This window comes from Panonychus citri, unplaced genomic scaffold (genome assembly GCF_014898815.1).
Source record: "Panonychus citri isolate SS breed McGregor unplaced genomic scaffold, ASM1489881v1 Contig00141, whole genome shotgun sequence".
Taxonomy (NCBI): Eukaryota; Metazoa; Arthropoda; class Arachnida; order Trombidiformes; family Tetranychidae; genus Panonychus; species Panonychus citri.
The window spans coordinates 2257088-2281181 of record NW_026515546.1 but is presented as its reverse complement, the minus strand read 5'-3'; the positions used below and the strand labels follow the sequence as shown (position 1 = coordinate 2281181).

Genomic DNA, 24094 nt, shown 5'->3' with positions numbered 1-24094 from the left:
AGATTGAGAAGAAAAGTAAAAATGTAATATGCTGAGATAACGATAATCATGTTTTCTAGTCAATTTCATAAGTTATAATCCTGTGTTTCTGTTTATATTTATGATATAATACTTAAGACTCAGGATATGATCATCACCAGAATTTGAGATGAACATGTAAATATTGGTTTAACAAAGGGAAACTTAAGGGTGAGTAGGTTTTGAATGGTGAATTAAGTTATTGCTGGAGAAAAAGAAATCGATAAGTAGACAAAATTTATTCTCAATGAAGATGTGGATGTGGATGCGAGAGAGAGAGAGAGAGAGAAAAAATACAAGAATTCAGAAGTTTTCATCTCCCATTTACTTAACTTATTTTGGTCTAATCACTGATCATATCACCATGGGATCTTGATTGAATCATTTCAATAACTTATAACATGATTTTCACCGATTTCCAAACAAAGATTTATTACCTCTAGATAAGTTACATTGTGAATACCACAAAAACTTAACATTTAGATATTTTAACCATTGACGTTATCATTGAGTAACAACATCAGATCTTTTCCTTTTAGTGTTTCAACTCGACTATTAAGATGAGATTCTGATATGACTTCCATGATAATGAAACTTTCTTGAACATTATCATCATTAGCTTAGTATTTTTCCCTTTTTATCGGTTAACCTTATCAATGTTATTGGTCATGTTTCCAATTGTCCTCCTCTTTAGTATTAAACTACTCGACAATTTATCTAAATCGACATGTAAAGAACATTGAATCGTCATTACATCTGAATACCAATAATTTCCTCGGTTAATTATTTTTCTGTCTTTTCGTTGACAATTGCTAGTTCATTTGTAGCTGTTAATGATCAATCAGAACATAAATTTTTCTGTTCACCAATGATGTTCATTTCTCTCTCTCTCTCTCTCTCTCTCTCTCTCTCTCTCTCTCTCTCTCTCTCTCTCTCTCTCTTTCGAAACTATATCGAAACAACCATTGGTATAGTCACAATATGATAACTTTACTCGACCTGATAGATAATCAAAGGTCCATTTGATGAGATCCGAGGATATGAGATGAGACATTATTAGAAGTTGTAATTATCACTAATTCTGTGAAACAAAAGTTATGTTGAATCAGAATTCTGGGAACATTTATCATGCAATTTAATCTTCACAATGGTATCAACGTTTTTCTTTCGTTCATACAATTAATTAATATCATCATTGTCACCGAAGATTTTTAGTGCGCGAATAGCTCACAAAATTGCTTAGGTTAACTAAATAATTCTGTGAATCAGAATTCTATTATCTGCAAAATGATATTTCTTACCAATCATCATAGTGAACAAATACTATAAATGATTTTCAATGAGTGATAATCATTACGATGGTGACAACAAATTGTGATGATAACTGAAACCTGATCGATTGTAATACTTTCATGACAGTTAAACATGATGATAAATTAATTGGCACAATTCAGAAAAAAAGTTCAGCATTATTTCCATAAACTTGAAGCTCAACATGAAGTATCTCAAATTTTCATAGCATTTCTATGAATTGAGAAAAAGTTTTCATTTCCTGAATTTACTCAAATGGTTAAGTTAAACATTTGACATGTATTTCTACATTTGATAAAAAGGTTGACAAGAATTGAAATTGATTCTCATGATTATTGTATGTTGATATATGTTTGATAAGAAAACAGATTGATAAACATAAAGATCAAAATTCATTGGGTCTCAAAAATACTTAGAAAAATTATCTTGAAAATTGATCTCAAAAAGTTTCCTGGAAATGTAATAAGAATAAATTAATAGTATCATCTAAGAAAAACACCGGATCAATATCCAGAATGTTGAATTGAAAATTAAGAGATAGAGAGATAACATTTCATGATAAAATGATTTCTAGACTCATGAGGATTGGATATCTAGTCAAATAACAACTCTGATTCAATAATGTCAATGATGATCAAGATTACATGTTAAATATTAACTGAGTAATAACATGATAACATTTATGGTAAGAAAATGTCATGATGATGATTAACTGAGTTGTGCTAATCTCCATGTCTAAGTGTTAATTGGTTCATGATAAGTATTCAATTTCATGGTGAGTCTATGAGATATAGTCAAGATTGATAACATTCCAGTATCATATCATCAAAATTTTTTTCCAAGTGCATGTAAACCATTGACTGAACTTGAAAATGTAGAAATACTTGAAAAAACAGTCTCCAACTCTCAATAACTACATAACTACGTAACTGTATTTACATGCTAGATGATCATTCATCGACATGAATTCTATTATTGTGATGATGATGAGATTCATACTTGAATTATTGATTAAAAAAGACTCATCATGTTAACAAATATGAGAAAAATTGAATTGAGTTTTGACACATACAGTACATACACCTTACCTGAACTTTGATAAATGTATAAATCAACACCTACATTGGTTCGTAATTTAACTAATAAATGATATTGTTACATGATATTTATTAACCAGGAAGGTTAATAATCATGGTTGAGTTACTAAATTCGTTTAATTCAATTTAGTGATTTTAATAAATCAGAACAATTAGAATTGGATTTCAACTTTAAGGATGATATTGGTTACGAATGTAAAGTATTAACGAATTATTAATCATTAAAATAAGCGGGAACAAAATTTCTTCCAAAAATTTGTTAAGTTTCTTTGATGGAAAAGTTGACGGAAAAGATCAAATCAGTTGGATTTGACCAGTGGAATGGTCACCATAACACTTGCCGAAGTGTTGGCAAGCTAATGCTGCCAACATCTGAATAAAGATGCAGGTGAAGATGAAGATGAGGATGGAGATGAAGGTGATGATAAAAATAAAATAGAAATTGTATTAAGATTAGTTGGGATCTTATCCCATACACCAAAAAACCCAGTGAAAATAAAAAGTAAATGTTTTAACAGCCAAATTCAATTAAGATATCGATAAATGTTGTTTATAAAATAGGTAAAACTCAAGATATGTCCGTCAGCTCAATATTTCCACTTTGAGCTGATATTTTTTCGGCTTAAAGTTCAAGCTACAATGGACTTAATTGTTCAGTCTATTGTGCTTTTTTAAATTAGGTTAGGTTAGGTCTTCGCTAATAAGGGTCACCATGGCCAAAGAAAGACCCGGAAGGCCTGAGACAATCAAACCGAATTTAATTTGAATAAAATTAATTCAAATAGTAAATAAATTCAAATTCATTCATTCATTCATCATCAAATTCAAATTAAGCAATTTGTTTTGATTATTAGTCCACCTATGAAATATTAGCTCGATTGTAACAGTAATGAAGCGGTTATTTCTAAAAAAATATTATGGGAATAGATTTGTCACCTAATATTACACTGAATTGGTCCAAAAACTAATATCTACTTGCTATTAATTTTAAATGTTTTCATTTATTGTATGTACTTTGTAAGAGTCAATCAATCTATCAGTGGAAGATAAAAATATCATTTTGTTGATTATAACTACGATTTGATCATGTTAATGTTTAATAGAAGAACATTAAAAACAAGTAGAAGCAATTGAACAAACTTGTCCACCTACTAATGGTCTAATTGAATTTACTATTAAACTTTGTTCTGTTAATTAATTGTAAATACTACAAGTGGATTGTAAAGACTAATCAATAAATTAATACCAACAGTTTTAAGTAAATGTAGTTACCTGTATAATTAAAGTTTAAATGTAAAAAAGTTGAATCTAATATTATGATTATATTAACCATCATGGTTTATTTAATGAGATAAAACTGTAACTACTAATTATCGTTGACAGATAATTACTATTGATTCATTTTGATTATGAATAACTAAATCATGTTAATATGATTCATCCCAATTGAGTCACGTTTTTTATATTATTTTTTATCCTTACTCTTGATAACCAACATCAAGTGATAACAAACTATCATATGAGAAATTGAAAACATTTAAATTATTCATTCGCTGATTTCAAGAACTATTTACCGTTATAATTATCATGGTTTTGCCAATTCTGGAAAATGATCAAAAGTTTGTTTTTGTTTTTACCATGACAATTTATTTTGATTACTTTACAAATCTTAAAAATGAGTTAAACTTGATTGTTGATCAATGCAATGTTTGTAAATTGTTTTATTTACTTTTGTAAATTAAATTGATGGTAGAGTTAATTTTTTGGTTCTTTATTTTTAAGTAAATATTAGTGAATATCTTTTATATTATATTTATGGAGTTGTATTAATCATCATGGTTCATGGAGGACAGAGACTAAGAACTTTTTTTGTCCTTTGTCTTCTTCAGGATTGTTGGTTCAATTTAAAGGCAGAAATGACAAAAGATTTGAAATTTTACACTAAATTAATAATAACTACAAGATAATTGCTGTCAAACTATTAATAATTTGAAGCGTGTTAACCATAATAACCAACGAAAAAACAAAAAAGTCTTTCTGTTCAACGGTGAAAAATGAGTTTACCATGAGACTCAAAGGGTTATTTTCTGAATCTTTTCCATGGAGTAACTACTTGTTGTTAATTTTACAGAGAGATTTGTATCTCAACATTTTTCTCATTTAGAATCAAACTAATGAGCTTTTCGAAAAACTTTTTCCCTCTAACATTTTTATGTTAAATAAAAGTTATTATTATTAACTTCATGATAACTGATTATGTACCCATTTATATAATAAGAGTCACGATAAGATTAGCAAATTTATGATAATATGTCACTGAGATTGAATTATTAAATCCTACAGACTTGTGAATGATTTGATTATTAACCATTATTAATAGGCTATTGATATATGAAATACAATTTAGATACTAATGATATTAATACCTGGTTACATGTAGTAAATCATTATCATTGTAAATTTTTCATCAATTTGTCAACAAGTACCAATACAGATACACCAGAGATGATAATTTATAATTGAAATTGAATCCATGATAACAAGTAATCTTATCTGAGTAAGATTGATGATTAGCATGATGATATTAATAATAATAATTGATTGTAACCACTTACTGACCTCTAACTTATTAAGGAGACAGGAGAAACTATATAACAAAAGTTACGATTATAATGATTGAGTCTCGAAATTTACAAGAGATTATATAATATTGAAACGAAAAGTAGGGCGGAGAAAAGTTCTAACGTTGTTTCAGCTATTATATTCTAGTACCATTTACATTAGTTATCTGAGTTCGAAAATTTTCCTATTTACTGAGTAATATGGATACACAATCAATAACATCTACGAAAACCATTAACATCATTACAAAATAATGTTTTCCCTCATTTCAAAGTACTTAGAATACTTTGATAAAGGTTATGCATTTTGTATTACATTTTGATTCCCTCCTTCTCATAATAATATAATAAAATGATATATATTCTGATATATATTATTCAATGGGTTCCACTTTGAGTGTAGTGGTGGGGAATGAGTGTTGAATAAATTGCAAACTGTTTACAGAACGAAAACTTAATCTTCACATTTTTTCCGAGGGAAAAAATGAACATTGTATTTATAATATTAACATTTTCACTCCACTTGAGTGTGGGAGGTAAAGACTCTCTCTCTTTCAAGGCTTTATTTTATTATTATTACAAATCTTATTCCACTTTTGTGTGCAAATCAATGTAAATATGACGAAGGATGATGAATGAGTGTCTGAAAGTTGGAATTGAAGTTTTCTGTAGATGAGAAAGAATTGAAAGAGATACAGAGATGGAGTGAAATAGGAAGTGCCCAGTCGAGGTATAAGAGACAGACGCTCAATTGTTGTAACAGCTTTGATAGTGAATTACTTGACCATGATGATAATGATTAAAATGTTACCATGGAAGAAAAAAGGTTCAGATGCTGACAACTAATTTGATTGGCAGAATAGCTTGAATAGATGTTTCTTCCCCCTTCGTCATTTAGATGAAATTGGTTCGGTTGAAAGAAGAGCTGAATTTTTCATGGTAGAGGAGAAAATTTTTCACATTTATTTACTGAGAAAGAAGCAAATATTCATCAGTTGATGGAAATACCGTTTTTTTTTGTATGGAGATAAAATTTTTTATGTATTCATTTGAATGATTTCAAAAAACGAAAATACTTTTTCAGTAGCTCAACTTATATTCATCAGACTTTCTGATTTTTTCCAATTTTGGTCAACAAACTTTTGCTCATTCGTCTAATCATTCATGTTTATCAATCATGAAATTCAATATATATTACAAAACAACCATGGTGATAACTTAATATGTCACCTACTTATAAATAAAACGCAATCGAAAATATATCTCGAAATTTTTACGATTTTCAAATATTCGAGAGCTACTTCGAATCAAGCCGAGATTTGATAAAGTGTCACAGTAAAAATTGACACTTTTCTCATGATTTTATATAAAAATTTCCCAGGAACTTTTCTGTAACTCTCAAGCTGAGTTAATCTCATTGAAACGTATGTAATATGAATATTCTCATTATTTGATTTCTTCAATAATCTAGTATACGAAATCGAATCAAATTTCATTCAGATTAATTTCATGTAAAAAAAGGTCGTTACTTTTATCCTCTTTTTTCCCAATAGTAATATATTAATACTTTATTTGGAATTGGATCAATTATTAATAACCATTGGTTCATATTGAAATTATGGTGATTACAGAAAATTCATTCACTTTCATGGGTGAGATTAAATTGCACATGAAACATTTTCTTCTTCATGATGATTCCTGAGGAGCTTAAAAAACTTAACTTGCATTCAAATGATTCAGTAGAAGTGGGAATTTATTTCAAGTCTCATTAACGAGGCAACAAGTTATCTCGGTGAAAAATGAAACAAAGTTTGAAACTCGAACCATGATGATTATAAATGCAAATGAATTGGATAGGAGAAAAAGTAAAACTAAAAGAAAAAAAAAGTTGGGTTGATGAAAATACTCAGAATCATAAGCATGATAATGTTGAGTTTGAGTGAGAAAATTTCAAACCTTCTCCTCAAATACTTGATATAAATTCAACTACAGTTTTAGGTAACATTATTGGATCATTAGCATGATATTATTCATGGTGGAAGAAAAAAGTTTAGAATTGTGAAAGTGAAAACTTCAAGTTTCAAGTTTTTCTCTGCGTGTTTTCAGTAATTGAATCTAGTTTTCCAAGCCATTGAATCTTACTGAATAGTTCTGATAATATGAAGATTAAGTGTGCTATTTAATTTAATCATAATCAATTAATGGCTTCCTGAATCCTTATCAATTTAATCATGAGAGAGTCTCAGTGTTTCAGGGTGTGGTGGAAAAGTATTAATAGATACAGAAACAAAAGCAGTCATAATGAATTCCAATCAAAGATTGAACTTGAATCTTGGGAATCGTTAATTTGTCAAGGTGAAGTTGATGGTATCATGTTGATGATGTTGGTCTTTATCCTGAGTTCTGAATCACTGAACGCAAGATGAATGGGATAACATTATTTATCCTGATTGTTATTAATGACTAACATTCAGTTTCAATTGCTGGTCTAAACAATTTACACCTTGGTTTTATTATTATTCTGTTCACACTCAACTTTTTGCCTCAAAGCTCATCATTGAAGCTAATATTAACTAAGCTAATTCAAGTTAATTGTCATTATTTATCATGAGAATTTCATCATGCATGATGAAATACAAAATTAACTCATCAAATGAATCGATTCAAACTGGATCAATAGAAGGAAAAGTTTTGCTTCCATTTAACTCAATGAGAGTCGGAATTTTTATAAATCTCAGGATTATCAGGGTAGATATTTATACAAAAGGAGATTTTTTGAAATCTTTGTAATTTCATTTTCACTTGAAATTAAACTTCATCAAATTATCTAATGTCCAACTGGATTACAGGGTGAACGTTCAACTCACACATTAATCTGCTTTGTTTCTTTTATATGAACTTAATCTAGCATGGTAAAATTTTTATCACTGGAAACTAAACTCTATTGTCTATATAAATCGCCTGGATATAAATTACTATGTATTTACTGCTAATACATGAATATGAATACATTGAACATTCTGTTTGATCAGCATTGGAACTCTATTTCCTGTTAATATGATGCTCTTCATGTTTATCAGTAGAAACACAAAAATCAATTCACCTTAAGGTATTCAAGGTATAGGATGTTGATTGACTTTTTTCAGCCACCATGGAAAGGCTTGAATGTTAAATGAACATCAATCATGAAATGAGACAGGGAGAGAGAGAGAGAACCTTGCACTTCACTTGAATCATGAAATGAACGTAAATGATAATATATTGATACGAAAAGTTCCTCAAGTTACTATTTTTCGTTCCTGAAGCATCACCATGAAAGTTCAGTGAATATATATTTCAAGATACACAGGAAATTATAAATGGACATTGTCTCTCTCTGGACCAAGTGGCAAGGCTTAACGTTATCTCATATAACTCACTTACAGAACTCATTACTTTCCATAGATTATAATATACATTGGAAAGATATACTTGTCTCTGTCTATTGCTTTTATATCAAATTCTTTTACATGAAAGGATCATCTATCAATCCATTCGTCATATACACATGTACATTAATACTATAAAGTATATATTACAAAGTTATTGCTGTTCTTACAATTGTCTATCCAAAATGTAACGAAAATAATACTTTTTACCTTCACCACTTTAACACTACCTTTGTCAACAACAAAGACAAGTTAATTATGCCCAACAATCATCTAACTCTGTGGATGATCATCATCAAAATGGTTCTAAAACGGTTTATTTTAACTGAATGGTCGACTTGAAACTAAACCATCTCATATTATTATTAAGGGAATCACCAACTCAAATGAAGATTCGATCTTATATGATCCTGGTTCAAATATTTAGCTTAGAAGTGAATCAACAATAAAAAAATGAAAAAAAGAATGAAGTAACTGAATCAATTCATTTAAAATCATTGAACTTTTCTACGATAATAGGAGTTGGTCAAATTTCAATTCTACGCAAAATCAAGCTAACTAATGGTTTAATTACAAATTCTATTTATGTAATATTTCTGATTCCCTTCCTATTGGTATTCTTCTGGCCTGAGATTCTATTTGGATGTTTAATCTATAATGTGACTCTAATTATCATATTTGTAATGTAATAATTACATTACATTAAAGGGGTTTGAATTTAGTTTGAATTGGGTACAATCATGCGATTATTTCACCTTCAATGGTTATCAGAATTCGTCAATCCAAAGCACAATTAGATGATTTTTACTAATCAGTCTCCAGTGGCTATTTTGATATTAGAAAAGGGTTAAAATTTGGTCTTCACTGAACGTTAGACTTTTTGGTCACAATAAGATTTAACTTTGTTTAAGGAATAGATGAATTTATTTTATAATTTAATTTAGAGTCACAATAAAGTTAACAGGTAAATTTGACCTAAGTTGTCTCAACGATCAACCAAACACATTAGTTGATCTTCGTTGATCAAACTGCTGTTTGTTTTTGATCAAAACATTTCTCAGTATTTATAATATTTTTATCTCTCGGTAAAATCTTCATTGAATGTTTTGTTTTTATTCTGGTTAGATTTTCTAATTAGATTTTTATCTTTGATCATTTTTAATACTTGATTATATTAATCGATATTACTACAATATTACTCAATAATCAACTAATCCAAAACAACCAACAACAAATAGTTTAAGTCCTGACCAATTTATTTTTCTTATAATTTAAACGCGAATATTAATAGCAAATTGCATGATACAAATGCTAAAATTGCAAATTTTTAACGCGCTACCAAACTTGTTTCGCTTAATCACTTCAATTACTTTTACGAAATAATATCATTTGCGCATCATACTCACCTTATGCTTCTCCTGTTACTTTAGGATTCAAAAAAGAAGATAATTCGAAAACGAAATTTTGTATAGATTACTGTAAATTGGTTGATAAAACTTTACCTGATAAATATCCGATGCCAAGGGTAAAAGATTATTGACCGTTTATATGACAATATATGCTTTAGAATATCAGACCAGGCTTTTGGCACAATAAAGTTAAAGAAAGTGGCATTCTTTAAAACGATTTTGTATCGCAGAATGGTCAGTAGTATATAAACCTCCGCTTCTGGGTGCGTCAGAAGTGAAAGTGGGGAACAAATTTCATGGCAGTTTTGAATCGCTAAATGGATTCTTTAGATAAAGATTGCTGAGCAACGTTAGTCAACAAAGTTTTTTTACCATCTGGTGCCCGTTTCTTTATACAATCACATCAATAGCAGTTATACGTGAAATAAAAGTATCATAACTATCATGCTCTTATGAGTCAGGGTGTATTAACAACTTTGGCCAAGTACTAAAATTGGTTTAGTACCTCGCCAAACCAACTAATGATCAAGAGTGAACGTTGGTTGGTAGCAGTCTGATGTTAATCATTATCATTATGGTATTGTCGTGATGACTTTCTAACATGCCATGAATTGAGTATTCAATATATTGAACCTTTTCCACCGAAGAAGAATGATTGTAATATATCTAAATAATTAATTATTAAAAGGTTCTAGAAGGTGTTCATGAAGTTCTGATCATGATCACCGTCGTCAATTTTAATTGTAACAATTAACACTGTTGATTGTGATCACTTGGTTTCTCTCTGTCTCTCTGTTAACTTAATTGTTAACTTCATTGTTTTAAATTTCAATTGAAATTTTTTGTGGTTTCATCATCATCACCATTTACCTTTATTGGTATTATTGTTTTATATTAATTAGATTAGGGAGAATGAGCGTCGCTCCTTTCCCAGCTAATTAATTGATTCAATTGAATCAAAATTTCAAGTTAATCATCATCATCAAAAAATCAACAAAATTCAGCTTTTTGGTCAAGGTCATTTTCGGTCATTGGAAGACCAAGATACAATTGAGTCTATTTAATTATTATAATTATCATCATTTAATCAATAATCAATTAGAATCTAAGGCTGGACTTCGGATTAGGTCCGCACGTTTAGAGACCTGAAATTTTTTGTACATATAGCTCATGTCAAACTACATATTATGTGCGAGTGCGGAATTGAGGAAAGATCTAGTTCCTGAGATACAGGGCTTCAAAGTTGGATTTTGCCATAGAGCTCTATGGGTCTTACCGAAGCTAAATTCAATTAAATTTCCTGTTGCGAGTTCCAATCAATGAACTCAGAATTCCGATAAATAGAAAATCTTAAGTCGCCATTTTATTATTTCCTTTGGTCGCAATTAAAATTATTAATCATCATCATTAATCTCTTTCGATTACAATTAAAATTCAACAATTAATCATCTCTGGTTACAATTAATCATATTTTACAAATTTCTGGTTAAATTTCTGGTCAATCATTCGGCTAAATTTCCTTAATTAATTAAGACAATCGCATTAATCATTATTATTATTATCATTATCTTGGCAAATATTTAATCGAGATTGGGTTGATTAAGAAATCATTATCTTCATTTGGTTAATTTGGTTAATTGTTATCAGTTCTTGTCGATAAGCTAAGTTATTTGAAACTCGTGGAAAGTTTTTCTTAATTAGTACTGGGAATCTAATCAACTTTAACTTTGGATTTAAGGAAATATAATCAGCTCATCAAATTACCATCATTATCATCATGTCAACTATCATTTTATCATCTTAGTCTCAAATGCCAGAAGAAATTTACTGTTAACCAATATTGTGGTTGGAAACTTATCAACTCAACTGTTTGATTTTGTAACTGAAATTTGTTCAACTGATAATCACATCGATAAGATTGAATTAGACTGGAAATATGGGTATGAAACAACTGCAGTTAATAGTATCTACGATACTTGTTCGTTTAAAAACTTTTACATGTTGGCACTTAAACATATCGAACGTTGTCAACATAAAGAATCAAAACAATTTAGATTCGATACCAAAAATTTATCATTTGTTTATCAACCAAAGATTCAATTAGATCAAGATGATTCCATGATTAACTATTTAGCAACAATTGCGAATAATATTCCTGATTTGATGGAAAGAAATCCAATAATACAAAATGTTTATCAACAAACTTTAATCAATTCTTATGCTGAGATTTGCAAGAACTTGGAAATTGCAAAAGATAATCTCGATAAAGCGAATGAAGCTATTCAGAGAAAATATCAATCCAAAGTTCAAGAGAAAAAACTCCCAGAGCCAGTGATTCCACCTTATCGTTCCCCTGAAAGAAAACGAACTAAACCTTTACAAAGGAATCGACCAATTGTAAAAAGACCACGACCTGAGAAAAGACCAGAAACTCCCTGAAATACAAGTCGACCTGGTCCATATAATAATTCTCGTTTCTTTTCAACTGAGAAAGCGAATCAAGAGAAAGAAAGAAAGAGAGAACAACAAGAAGAAGAAGTATAAAGAGTTCGAAAGGAGAGTTAATAATAATATCAACGAACGTGAAATCATTGAAACTTTACCAATTGATCTTCAAAGTGCCAAAGTTGCTGAAGAAAATTTCAGAAAACCATCTAATTATTATAATAATTCATCTCAAATTACTATGATCGTTTGCCACCAATTGTTTCATCTTCAACCAATTACAAAACTAATTATGATTCTTGTCATAAAATAATTGACATTTAGATAAAGAAAATAGAATTTATGTTATCGACTAATTAACAACTTTAATTAATCTACAATCTTATTAGGAAAATAAAGGGTTAATTATAGTTAATTTAGATTAATTTTATTAAGAAATAACTAATAGAATTAAGATCAAAAATTTAGATAATATTAAGAAAAATAACTTAAGATCAAAGAGTAAAGATTTGCATCTCTCTTTCTTTTTCTCTTTCTTTTCATTCTCTTTCTCTTCTTTCTCTCTCAGGTATAAATTAAAACCCAGAGAGAAAGAAGAATCATCCTCAGTCTCCTCTCAACCCTTCCAATGAAAGGAAGGATCTCAGTGTCGAGATCTACCTAGTTCCTTTCTCTCTCCTCTCCTAAACCCTTTTCTCTCACCTCTCTTAAACAATACTTCAAGTCAAATGTATTAAAAGTAAAATGTTAATAAAGTTATACAAATCAAATAAATCAACTAAATCATCATTAAATTGTCCAAATCCCCAACTCTAAAAATATATTTCACTACAATTCTGAATCAAGTTCTGATTCTGATGATGAACCATTTGAATTTATCACCACATCTCTTCATGACTATCAACCTGTTTCTAAACCTGGACCAAAAATTCGCCCGTTGGGTTGAAACAGACAGTTTGTCCTGTATAATTTATTAACTATAGAATGTTATTAACCTTATTGTAATTGTTTTGTAACAACCTTAGAGCCACCTGAAAGCTGAACGATAAAAACTCAATGGTCCCTCAATTTCATATCATGAAGTCATTTATAACATGCATCTATGCATGAATGAATTGTTCATGATGGAACATGATGATGGAACGCATTATAATACGTGCTTATTCATTGTTTGAATAACTTTTCTAACTTGAATTCTGCATATAAAAGGATGTTGTTTGTTGTAAAAGTTCATGAGTTTCTCATTCTTCCATTCAATAACTACAATCACCAATTAAAAGTATTGAATTTTCAAAAGTGAGTTTATTCAAGAAGTAACAATTCAGTTTATCGATAATCAAAGTTAGATTAACACCATTTTCTTTTTGTTTTCTTTTCCTACAGATTTGAAGATGTCGACATCAACTAAAAAAGTGCAAATAAAGAAAAACAATGATAAATCTCCAACTCAGAAGTTGAATGGGGCTATGAAAGAACTTTCTAAGAAAAAACCTGAACCCATCAACTAACATGAAGCTAATGAATTGACTCTGAGTGAATCAGAAGACGAATCGACAATTTCCTTGAATTCAGCAGCAGCAGCTTGAGGACTGGATACGCAAAGCAATGCTTTGAATGGTGGATCATCCAAGAAAAGAAAATTGAAATGGGAACCGATTAAAATTGACCTCACCAACGTTCCTGGAAATCGGACGATTGTTGCTCCTGATGAAAGTTTACAGGCTGATGAGTTTATAGTATCAGACAACTTAGTATTCTTCACATCATCATGACTCGGTATCTCATCTAATGAATAAGTTGAACTTTTAACTTTGTTAATGATTTGAAATTGTGTTTTCAATCATGTTAATCAACAAGTTTGATCTAATGAATGAAAATTTCTTACTGTGTCTATAAACTGATAAAATAGTCAACGTATTATAATCTAAAAGTTCAGAGTTGATAAATAACGCGTAATTTCTACGCACTGAATGATCAATTAGTATACTATTTTGATCAAATCAACAAACAATTAGAAAAACTAATTAATTCAATCATAATTAACAATCAGCAATTAATTACCGATTGGTAATTAAGATAATGATGATGATAAAACAACATGGGAATGTTGATGATGATGATGAAACATGATGTTCTGGTGATGATGATGAGAAAACAAGATGATTATGATGATGATAATGATAATGATATTGGTAATGATGATGATGATGATTTAGGTGGTGGCTCATAAGTCACCATCATTTCCAATAATCAACAACAATTAATTGTGACAATTAATCAACAATCAACAATAACAATCAACAGTAACCATCAACAGTAACAATCAACAGTAACCATCAACAGTAACAATCAACAGTAATAATCATCATTACCATCGTCATGAAACCATCATCATCATCGTCGAGGTTGGTTTTCTCTTTCTTTTCCTTTCTTTTCTTCTTCTTTCTCCTTCCTCTTCCTTCCTTAAACTCGATTGTCGGGTAGTCCGACAATTGAGTTTATCCTTTCCCTTTTCTTTCGTTCTGATCGAGATCGGGTAGTCCGATCTCGATAGAATCATTCCTCTATTCCCTCAGATAGCCAAAATTTATCAGGTCAGGTAGTCTGACTTGGTGAGTTTCTCTTTCTTTTTCTCTTTCTTTTGGTTCTCTTTCTCTCTTTATCTTTTCGAAGATATTCCGTTATCTAAGTGATTGAAAGATTGGATAAATTGTTTGATCGTGTAGAACGATCGATAATGATCAAGTTCGAACCTGACCTTCCCACAGATATTATATTCAACTCTTAATCAATTAATCATTGACGTTCTTAATTGTTAATCTCCGATCTTAATTGTTATTCCTTATTATTAATTATTTGATTATTGTAATCCTCTTTATCTTAATGTAATCTCAGTTAATTAATTATTCTCAGGTGGTCAATTTGACGATTAATTCTCTCTAATTCTCCCGAGTTTTCCGAGAAAAAGTATAAAAGAAAATAGTTTCGATAGAATTGACCAGAGAAGAATAATTACCATTAACTGTCACCCACAAAGTCCATTAATTATTCTGTTTAACTTTATGTATCGTTTTATTATTCACTGTGTTTCGACATTAAAGTTCATTTAATCAAGAAGATCACTTTTTACTTTCAACATTGTGCTCGTCATGAATTTATATGACACTATTTATATTTTAATAGTAATTATAGAAATTTTATTTAATAAGAATCAAGAAGAATGTTCATAGGAGTCAATCAATACAATTATATTAATGAACAAGTTCTAGTTACGACCGGTAGAGCCAAATCCAGAAGGATCTCGTGAAGTTCCAGCTGGAATTTCATCTGTTTCATCCAATTGATTTGAATAAGACTTGAAATATACCTGAGCGATTGATATTCCTTCAACAATAGTGTATACATTGTTATTGCGATTATGAAATATTATATTGATTTCCTTAGTAGAATTTTTTGATAATTGTATCAATCACATCAATTCCATAGTCAGCGAGTAATTTTGATCCAATCAGATGAGCATATACATCATCAGGCATAGACAATCCAATTTTAGTTGAATAAACAACTCTTTCAATGAAAAGATCTCGGTCGGAGTAGAAGTAAAATTTTGATATTCCATCAGCTGGTTAAGCCATGTGCACTGTTCTCAACAGTTTTTAGAACGTTTTCCTCATCGTCAACTTCTTTGGAATCAGAATCAGTCTTTGTTCGTTTAACAGTTAGTGGAATATCACAATCAGATTCAACATTCTTAAAATGTTTGAATATTAAAACCTCTTTGGGTTCATGATAAGGTTCGAAAATAATTTGTGAGAATCTTTCATCTTGATTTATTGTTTGAACAACATTGTTATTATTAATAATCAAAACTTTGACTTCACCATGGAAATCACGATCGATAACACCAGCTCCAACATCCAGACCTCGTAAGGCAAATGAACTCCTAGAAGCGATTAAGCGATTAGTGACTATTAAAATGTTGAATAATATTGAAATAATTTAAAAATAAGCTTAAAAATATAAAATGGTTCGGTGGTGTATTTCCCATTGATCGTTTGCCTGTTACATTTGAAAAACCGAAAGGTTTCATCATAAATACAGACCCTAATTATAAAATTGGTACTCATTGGACTGCAGTTTATTTCACAAGACAAGGAACTGCATTATTTTTTGATTCTTCTGGAAGAGAACCTGAAGATGGTATTTTATCTTTTTTAGAAAGAAATGCAACCAGAGGATTTACATATTTAAAAGAAAAATATCAAGGAAATCAATCATCAGCATGTGGATATTTCTGTATTCTATTCATTATATTAGCAAATCATCCTGTCACGAATGTAAAGTGACGAGCCTCGCTAATAGAAAACCTCTTTGATGATTATTCAAAGGAAATCTAATCTTTTTATTTTATTGTTATTCCTTATATACTACATTTCATTATCAATTATCTTGATAATTCAAGGTTAATTAGGATTAGGTGGTGGAATTTTTATTAGCTAATCTTAATGATTAACTCTATCTTTTGTTTTATTGGATTTGTCTAAAGGCGACTCTAATGTCGATCTAATGATTAACTCGTTGGTTTAATTATTTTGTTACACATCCGAATCATTTCTTCGAGTTATTCAAAAAATGTAAATTTATTTCAAATGAACGTCGATTGAAATATGTACTGAAAAACTATTTGTAATAAAAAATCTCAAAAAAGTGACTGCATGTGTTAGCTCATTTTCTTCATTAATGTTCAAAAATGGGCTAGAGCATGCAGTTTTTTACTACTAACAATTAACTCATATATTTATATGATGAGAATCAATGAGAAATAAAGGTGAAGAGGGGAAGAGAAAGAGGGAAACCAAGAGGTTGTCATTAAATCTTTAACATAGTTATGATACTATTATTCCGAGTATAACTGCTATTGATGTGATTTTATAAAGAGAAGAATGGAGAAAATTTTAGGATTGAAAAAAAGAATTGAAAAGTGGTGAGAGGATCGAAAGATTCTGGAAAAGATTAAATCTCACGGGGAGGTACAAAATCAGAAATGAATTAGGAAGGAATTCAGAGAATAGTAATGTAAGAGTGTGAAAGGTACAAATTAATATCGAAATAAAAAATGTTCCAAACAATAAACAATAAAAACAAAAAGAGTAACAAGATATAAGAGCAATAAAAATAGAAAAGTAAATGTCATGATGATTAATGGAAGTAGATAAGTTCTGAATCGTGAATCTTTTGATTGAGAATCGGGTGTAAAGATGATGATTGGAGGAACATAAATGTAAGAGATTGATAGGTAAAAATTATGATGAGAAGATTCAAAATTCTGATAAAATTTCAAATGATCATCAGATTATATTGAGATAGTATCGTTATCGATATTGAAACTGTCAGATGAAAATAATGGTTACTCAATCAATTCTATCGATAGTTTTTCGATTGTTTCATTTCAGATGAGCTTTCAATGTAATTTGGACATATTTTTTTAGTTCGAAAAGAGAAATAAAAGTTTCAATTGATAATTTAGTTACTAATCTCATCAAGAATTCCATTTTCATGAGAATCTATTGATGTTTGAATACAATTTTCCATTCATTTGGTTATTTGTAATCATGATATCAAGATAATAATATGTATTTATATTCATGAAGTTCATTAGTTTTCTTTGAGTATATCTACAGGAATGATGATTGACTTATCATCAGCATCATTGTAATCATCATCATTAATATGATTAATTTCAATTTTTTTCTTCTTTATAATAAATGGGAAAGTATTTCTTTTATATAAATAATGAATTTATCCATGATAAAAGTTCAGCTTCAATTTTATTTTTCGAATATGAAAAACATGAAAAGTTAAATCTAAAGTTAATCAAAGGTAGAAAAGATCAAGAATCAAATTTGGAGTAAACTTTTTCTCCTCCAAATTTTCATGGTTAATCATGACTGAGAAACTGAATTATGTATATACATAAATGAATTACATGTTTACTGTGTAATAATCATGATGTATGACAAAATTTCATTCGGAATCTCTAGTTGACTGAGAGAGATTTTTGTTTTTTTTTCTCTTCCATGAAATTCACATGAATTCTGATATCTAAATCTTGAGTAACAATTTCAGTCCTTTTGATGTCACAAATCTCATAAATTATTTAATTGGCAACATTAAGATAATTCAATTGCTTGGGTGTTTAGGTGATCTCATCAGGGGGTTAATCTAAAATCAGAATTGGAATCTTTATCCTCAATTCAATTGTTAATCATTCTTTTTCATTCCACCATTAGGATAATGTATTATCTTGACCATTGGTCATCATCAGGATGACATCTATTCACAATTTATTTCGATATTTTTATCTTTTATCTAATATTTTTTCCTTCTTCTTTTCCTCATCGTTCCAATCATTTTTATCCATTTGATTTATATTCATTTTATTTCCTTTTCCTTTTCGGTATAACTTCATGGGATGGGCAAATAATACCAATGATAATTTCAGTTGATCGTCAAACAATTGACTGAGAAGATAAAAATAATAATAATAATTCAATAGGAAATCAAGGAAATTCAAATATTCTCTGAGAAAAGTTAAGAACTTTATTGTCAATTTACTCATGGAAATCTCATCCTGGTTCCAAATGAAATGTCCAGTCCCATTTTTAGCAGATTTTTCTTGAAATATAAGATATAAGAAAATAAATGAATCCCCTGAAAATGATTTAAATAAATGACAGAATGATAATAGTTAATGATGATTGAAAATAATAATAGTAATCACAATTTATTCTGAATGTTTTCACCATGAATCTGAGCCTTTACTTTTTACTTCATCCTTATTCATGGGTCTTTCACCTTAAATGATAACTATCACTGAAATGATAATAGTAAGCTAGACAATCAAAAGATAATTCATTTGATTATTATTATCATTTCTGTTGGTATAATTTCCAGAAATCAATAGCTCTCATGGAGCTTTTTCATTTTTCAGAATCAGGAACCATGAACTTATCTGTTTCTCTGAGCTTTTTTTTGTTTCTTTTTCGCGTTCCAATTGATTGAATTTGTGAAAATGTAAAAAGACTTACATTTAAAGAGATCAAGGTAATCTGAGAAAATCATATGATGAACTCTCACCCCGAATCCACTTTGCCATATTCTTTAATAAATCCTGTTCATTTTATCTAGAGCTTAGTTTAGATTTCATTCCATGGTCATAGGCTAACGAAGTTGTTATATTTGTCCAATTTTCTAATAGTTGCAAGAAGAACATGAGATCAAAATATAAGAATATTAGAAATAGTTTCGATTTTTCAATGTGAAACAAGAGGAAGAAGAAAAAGGAGAAAAAAATATTCAGTTTGATATAACTTTTTCCCAATTCTGAAACCTGATTTTATTTCTTCTTCTACTATATAAGTTCTGACCAGAATATAAGTATTATCGAGATCAATGAGTCGGTTGATCTGCGCATTCAAGAATCAGGGAGATGATTTCAAGAATAGAATAGCTACAAAATACACATAATAACATTTACTCTTGATACTTAGCCATGAATATACACGATAAGTTGAGTAGCATGATAGTGATTTTAATAGTATAATGAATTATTATGGTGAAGAAAATAAAATACTTGAGTAATTTAAAGTTAAACGAATTGAATAGTTGAAATTAACTACAAGTGAATCAGAAACTAAATACAAATGAATGTGAATCATATCGGAACATTATCATCGTAACAAGAGAATAACAAGAAAAATAAGTCGATAGAACTTGAAAGAGAAAAGAACTTTTCTGTTCATCAGAATTTTCTACTAACCATTTCTTTTCTTTTCTTTTTTTATCTCCCTCTCTCCTTATATTTATCTTATATAAATTTTTCGAACTTTTCTTCGACTATTCTTCTATTCCATCAACAAAGTGAACATCATCATCATCTTATAATCAAGTGTGACAATCGGTTGCAAATCATTCAAATAGATGAAACAGCGAGAGAGAGAGAAGGAGAAAGAACAATATTATCTTCATCAACTATCATCATCTTTATCAAGTTCACCATTTTATCATGTAAACACTTCTCATCTTCCATCAATTGAATATCAGATTGAATGAGAAACTCAAAATAGTGATATAAATAACCACCACAGTGAGGAAGTAAAAAAAAGTGTCAAAGAAAAGTGAAAACGATATTATTATAACCATGGAAAAGATGATAAAAGCCAAGGAATTGTTGGAAAAAGTTCCGTCGTCATCTTTGTCTCCATTAAAGTTCAGTGAGGTGATAAAAGTGTAATCATCATTTGATAAAAGTTCTGACAAAAGGAAAAGGAAACAAAAGTTATTATAATTAAAAATCGAACTACAAAAGAAAAACAAATTCACTTCATCTTATCAATTCTTTTCTCTCTCTCTCGTTCTCACACATTCTCAACATTCTTATAATTACCAAATCATCTTCCCATTCATTTACTTCATTTACATATTATCATCATGGAACCTGCAGGAATAAGTGACACTTTCAATCAACTTCGAATTCAACTTCACCTTCAGTCTCTTCAAACGTCATTATCGTCAACTGGACATCTCCAGTCAGATTCCATTTCGGTGGTATCCTCAGAATCATTAAATTCTGTTGAGGATCTTGCTTTTGGACAATTTTCGAACAACAATTCACATCATTGTGAGAACAATTCATCATCAACCAATGTTTCCATCTATTCATCTTTTGATGCTTGTTCGTTTCAAAACGTCGAGGAAGTTGTTCAAATCATTGTTCCACTTGTATTTGCAATCATTGTTATCATTGGACTTTTAGGTAATTCACTTGTGGTCATCGTAGTCCTTTGGGATGTCCAAATGAGATCAACTACAAACGTCCTCATCTTTAATCTCGCCGTTGCTGATTTACTTTTCATCGTTTTCTGTGTTCCCTTTACGGCAACCGATTACGCTTTAGCATATTGGCCTTTTGGTGACATTTGGTGTCGAATTGTTCAATATTTAATCTATGTTTCAGCTTATGCTTCCATTTACACTTTGGTTCTAATGTCACTAGATCGTTTTATGGCCGTGGTTCATCCCATTGCCTCTCTTTCCATCCGAACTGAGGCCAATGCCTATCGAGCCATAACCTTCCTTTGGATAGCAATAATACTACTCTGTCTTCCCACTCTGGTAGTTCATCAAGTTCATCGAGCTAGTGAACAAGAAAACGATCACGTGTGCCACGTAAATTCAATTGATAATAAAATTTTCGCACCTTCCGTGTTCCTATCATCTTATGCGATCCCATTAACTCTTGCCTTTATACTTTATGTTTGCATGTTAAAACGCCTTTGGCATAATGATATTAGAACTGGTCGATCGGTTCGAAATAAACGTAAAGTTACCAGAATGGTGGTTGTTGTTGTAGTTATTTTTGCTATCTGTTGGGGACCCATTCATATTGTTCTAACTCTTCGATCACAAGGACTTTTCGAACCTGATTCCAAGTTTAAACTTGTCAGTCTCATAGTATCACAAGTTCTGGCCTACATTAATTCTTGTATTAATCCGATCCTTTATGCTTTCCTATCGGAAAATTTTCGTAAAGCTTTTCGAAAGGTTATCTCATGTAAACCTGGACCTGGATCACGTCGAACCAGAAGTGGATCAGCTAAAGAAGGTGAAACCAATCGAATGGAGGAAATTACAACGGCAACTTTTCAAACAACCAAACGAATCGAACTAACCAATGGATGTGTATAAAAAATCGACGAAAAGTATCACAAAATGTACCTAAAAGTTAAGATCAAAAGTTTACCAAAAAACGAAAAATTTTTATTTTTAAAGAAAAAACGATAACATGATAAATACGAAGAAGAAAACGAATCTCATAACCTTCATTACCAACGATTTGTGGACGAAACTCGAGCCACAGATAATCTGTACATCTATTAAATGGAGAACTCTTCAAGAATAGTTAACTGGATTTACTTTTTTTAATGAGTTTCCACCTCGAACCTTACCCTCGAACTCGAGTTATCCATGGAAATTGTTCACCTAAATGTCAAAAGTGAGAGAGAGCGATAAAACTACTGACCAACCTACTTGAATTGCTCAGGAATAATACTAGTAAATGATTCTGATGTAAACATGATGGGGAAACGGAAATGATTCAAATTACCTTTGACATGAAGATATTACAACAAACACTTAGTTTTTTTTTCATTCACCTTAATAATTTTACCACTCAGATGAAGATGAATTTAAGGATGATAAAGATGAGGATATTATTTATATAATTTATATATTTTTTTCTGGTTTTTTTCCAGTAATTTTCATCTCGAGTAATAATATTAATGTTTATTTGTCTTGAATAAAAGGAAGATAATATATAAAAAAGTTCTAACAGTAGCTTGGAGGGTTAACAAGGAAAGTTCAGAATTCATGGAAAGTGGAAGATAAAGATGACGACGATGATGATAAAGATTTAATCTTTTCTATATGAATGAATGTGACAAAACCTCCTCTTCAGATAGTAAACATGAATGTCAACCCATATTAAGTTCAATATGAATAACAAGTGACCTGAGAAAAGTTCATTCTCTTCACAAGTGAAAATAAAGTTTTCACCTACTTTTACCTCCCTTCAGTTAAAATCTCCTACTGACCAGTTATTCATTCTGAAAATAAGAAAATCTGGTTACTCCAAGGAAATTGTTATCTGTTTAATTTCACCAAATAAACTCGAATGAAAACTTATCTCCATCTTAAACTAGACCATAGATCTTAGAGTTCGTGATGTACATTATCGTGTGGGCGGTAAATCCTATGAAGGAAAAACAATGAGATGATAATTAAGATCGTCAAGGTAAAAGTGTCTTAAAAATATCTTACTTATTATTATCTGTTATCCTGTAAAAGCGGCCATTTTTTTTCCTGTCGAATATGAAAATTGATGAGAAAAAAAACTTCTGTGATTAAATTGACTTTTTGCTCCATTAACATTGAACTTTTCTGTTGATTCAATATAAACTTTTTTACTCTTTACTCCTTATGATCATGATCATGATATTCAGATGACTTGTGGTCCGGGTGATTTTTCATGATGATAATAAACGTTTCTCATGATGATGATGGTTCTATTGAGGCTGATGATCTTTCATAAGCCAGAATTGAGCTGGTTGATGAATGGTCTTGAGTTTACATGATATCGAATCAGTGCAACGATACAAGCAATTGGATTGTCAAGGGATATTCAATAAGAAAATTCAACAAGATGATCATCATCATTATCATGAAGATAAAGATAGTTACTGAATCATTCTGAGTGTTTTCATCATATTCTAAAGCCTCAAGATTAAATCACCTTTGATCTGAGGAAGGAGGGCCAGAAAACGATCAAGAAAAAGGCTGAAATTGGGATGATAATAAGAGAAAGGTGAGAAAATTAGAAGAGAGAAGAATAAAAATTCCGAGATTTGTTTGAATCGCTTGAAAATCATTAGATGTTAAGATTATCTCACTTTTATCAGCATGATAATCTCACTTGAAACTCATTGTTCAAGAGCTCTGATTGACTTTCATGGTGAACTTTTCATCCATCAACTTTAGGAAAATAATAGATGATCAATTCTCAGATTTAGTTGATGATATAATGGATCTCATGATGATGATGGTAAATGAGGAAGATAAAAGATGATCCAAGTTTTATTTATCCAATTGGACAGTTACTGAAATTGGACCATAGCAAATGATTCATTCTGAGAATTATCTTTTTGGCA

General features: G+C 30.0%; 1 protein-coding gene across 1 annotated transcript in view; it reads left to right on the top strand.

Moving 5' to 3' along the window:
* LOC128395356 (allatostatin-A receptor-like) overlaps window positions 1–22285 on the top strand; it is a 28113-nt gene extending 5828 nt beyond the window's left edge. The window contains exon 2 of the mRNA XM_053355767.1: window positions 20251–22285. Within this exon, the coding sequence (XP_053211742.1) occupies window positions 20820–22076 (1257 nt within the window). The 5' untranslated portion in view covers window positions 20251–20819 and the 3' untranslated portion in view covers window positions 22077–22285. The remainder of the gene's footprint in view (window positions 1–20250) is intronic.
* Window positions 22286–24094: the final 1809 nt, after the last annotated feature.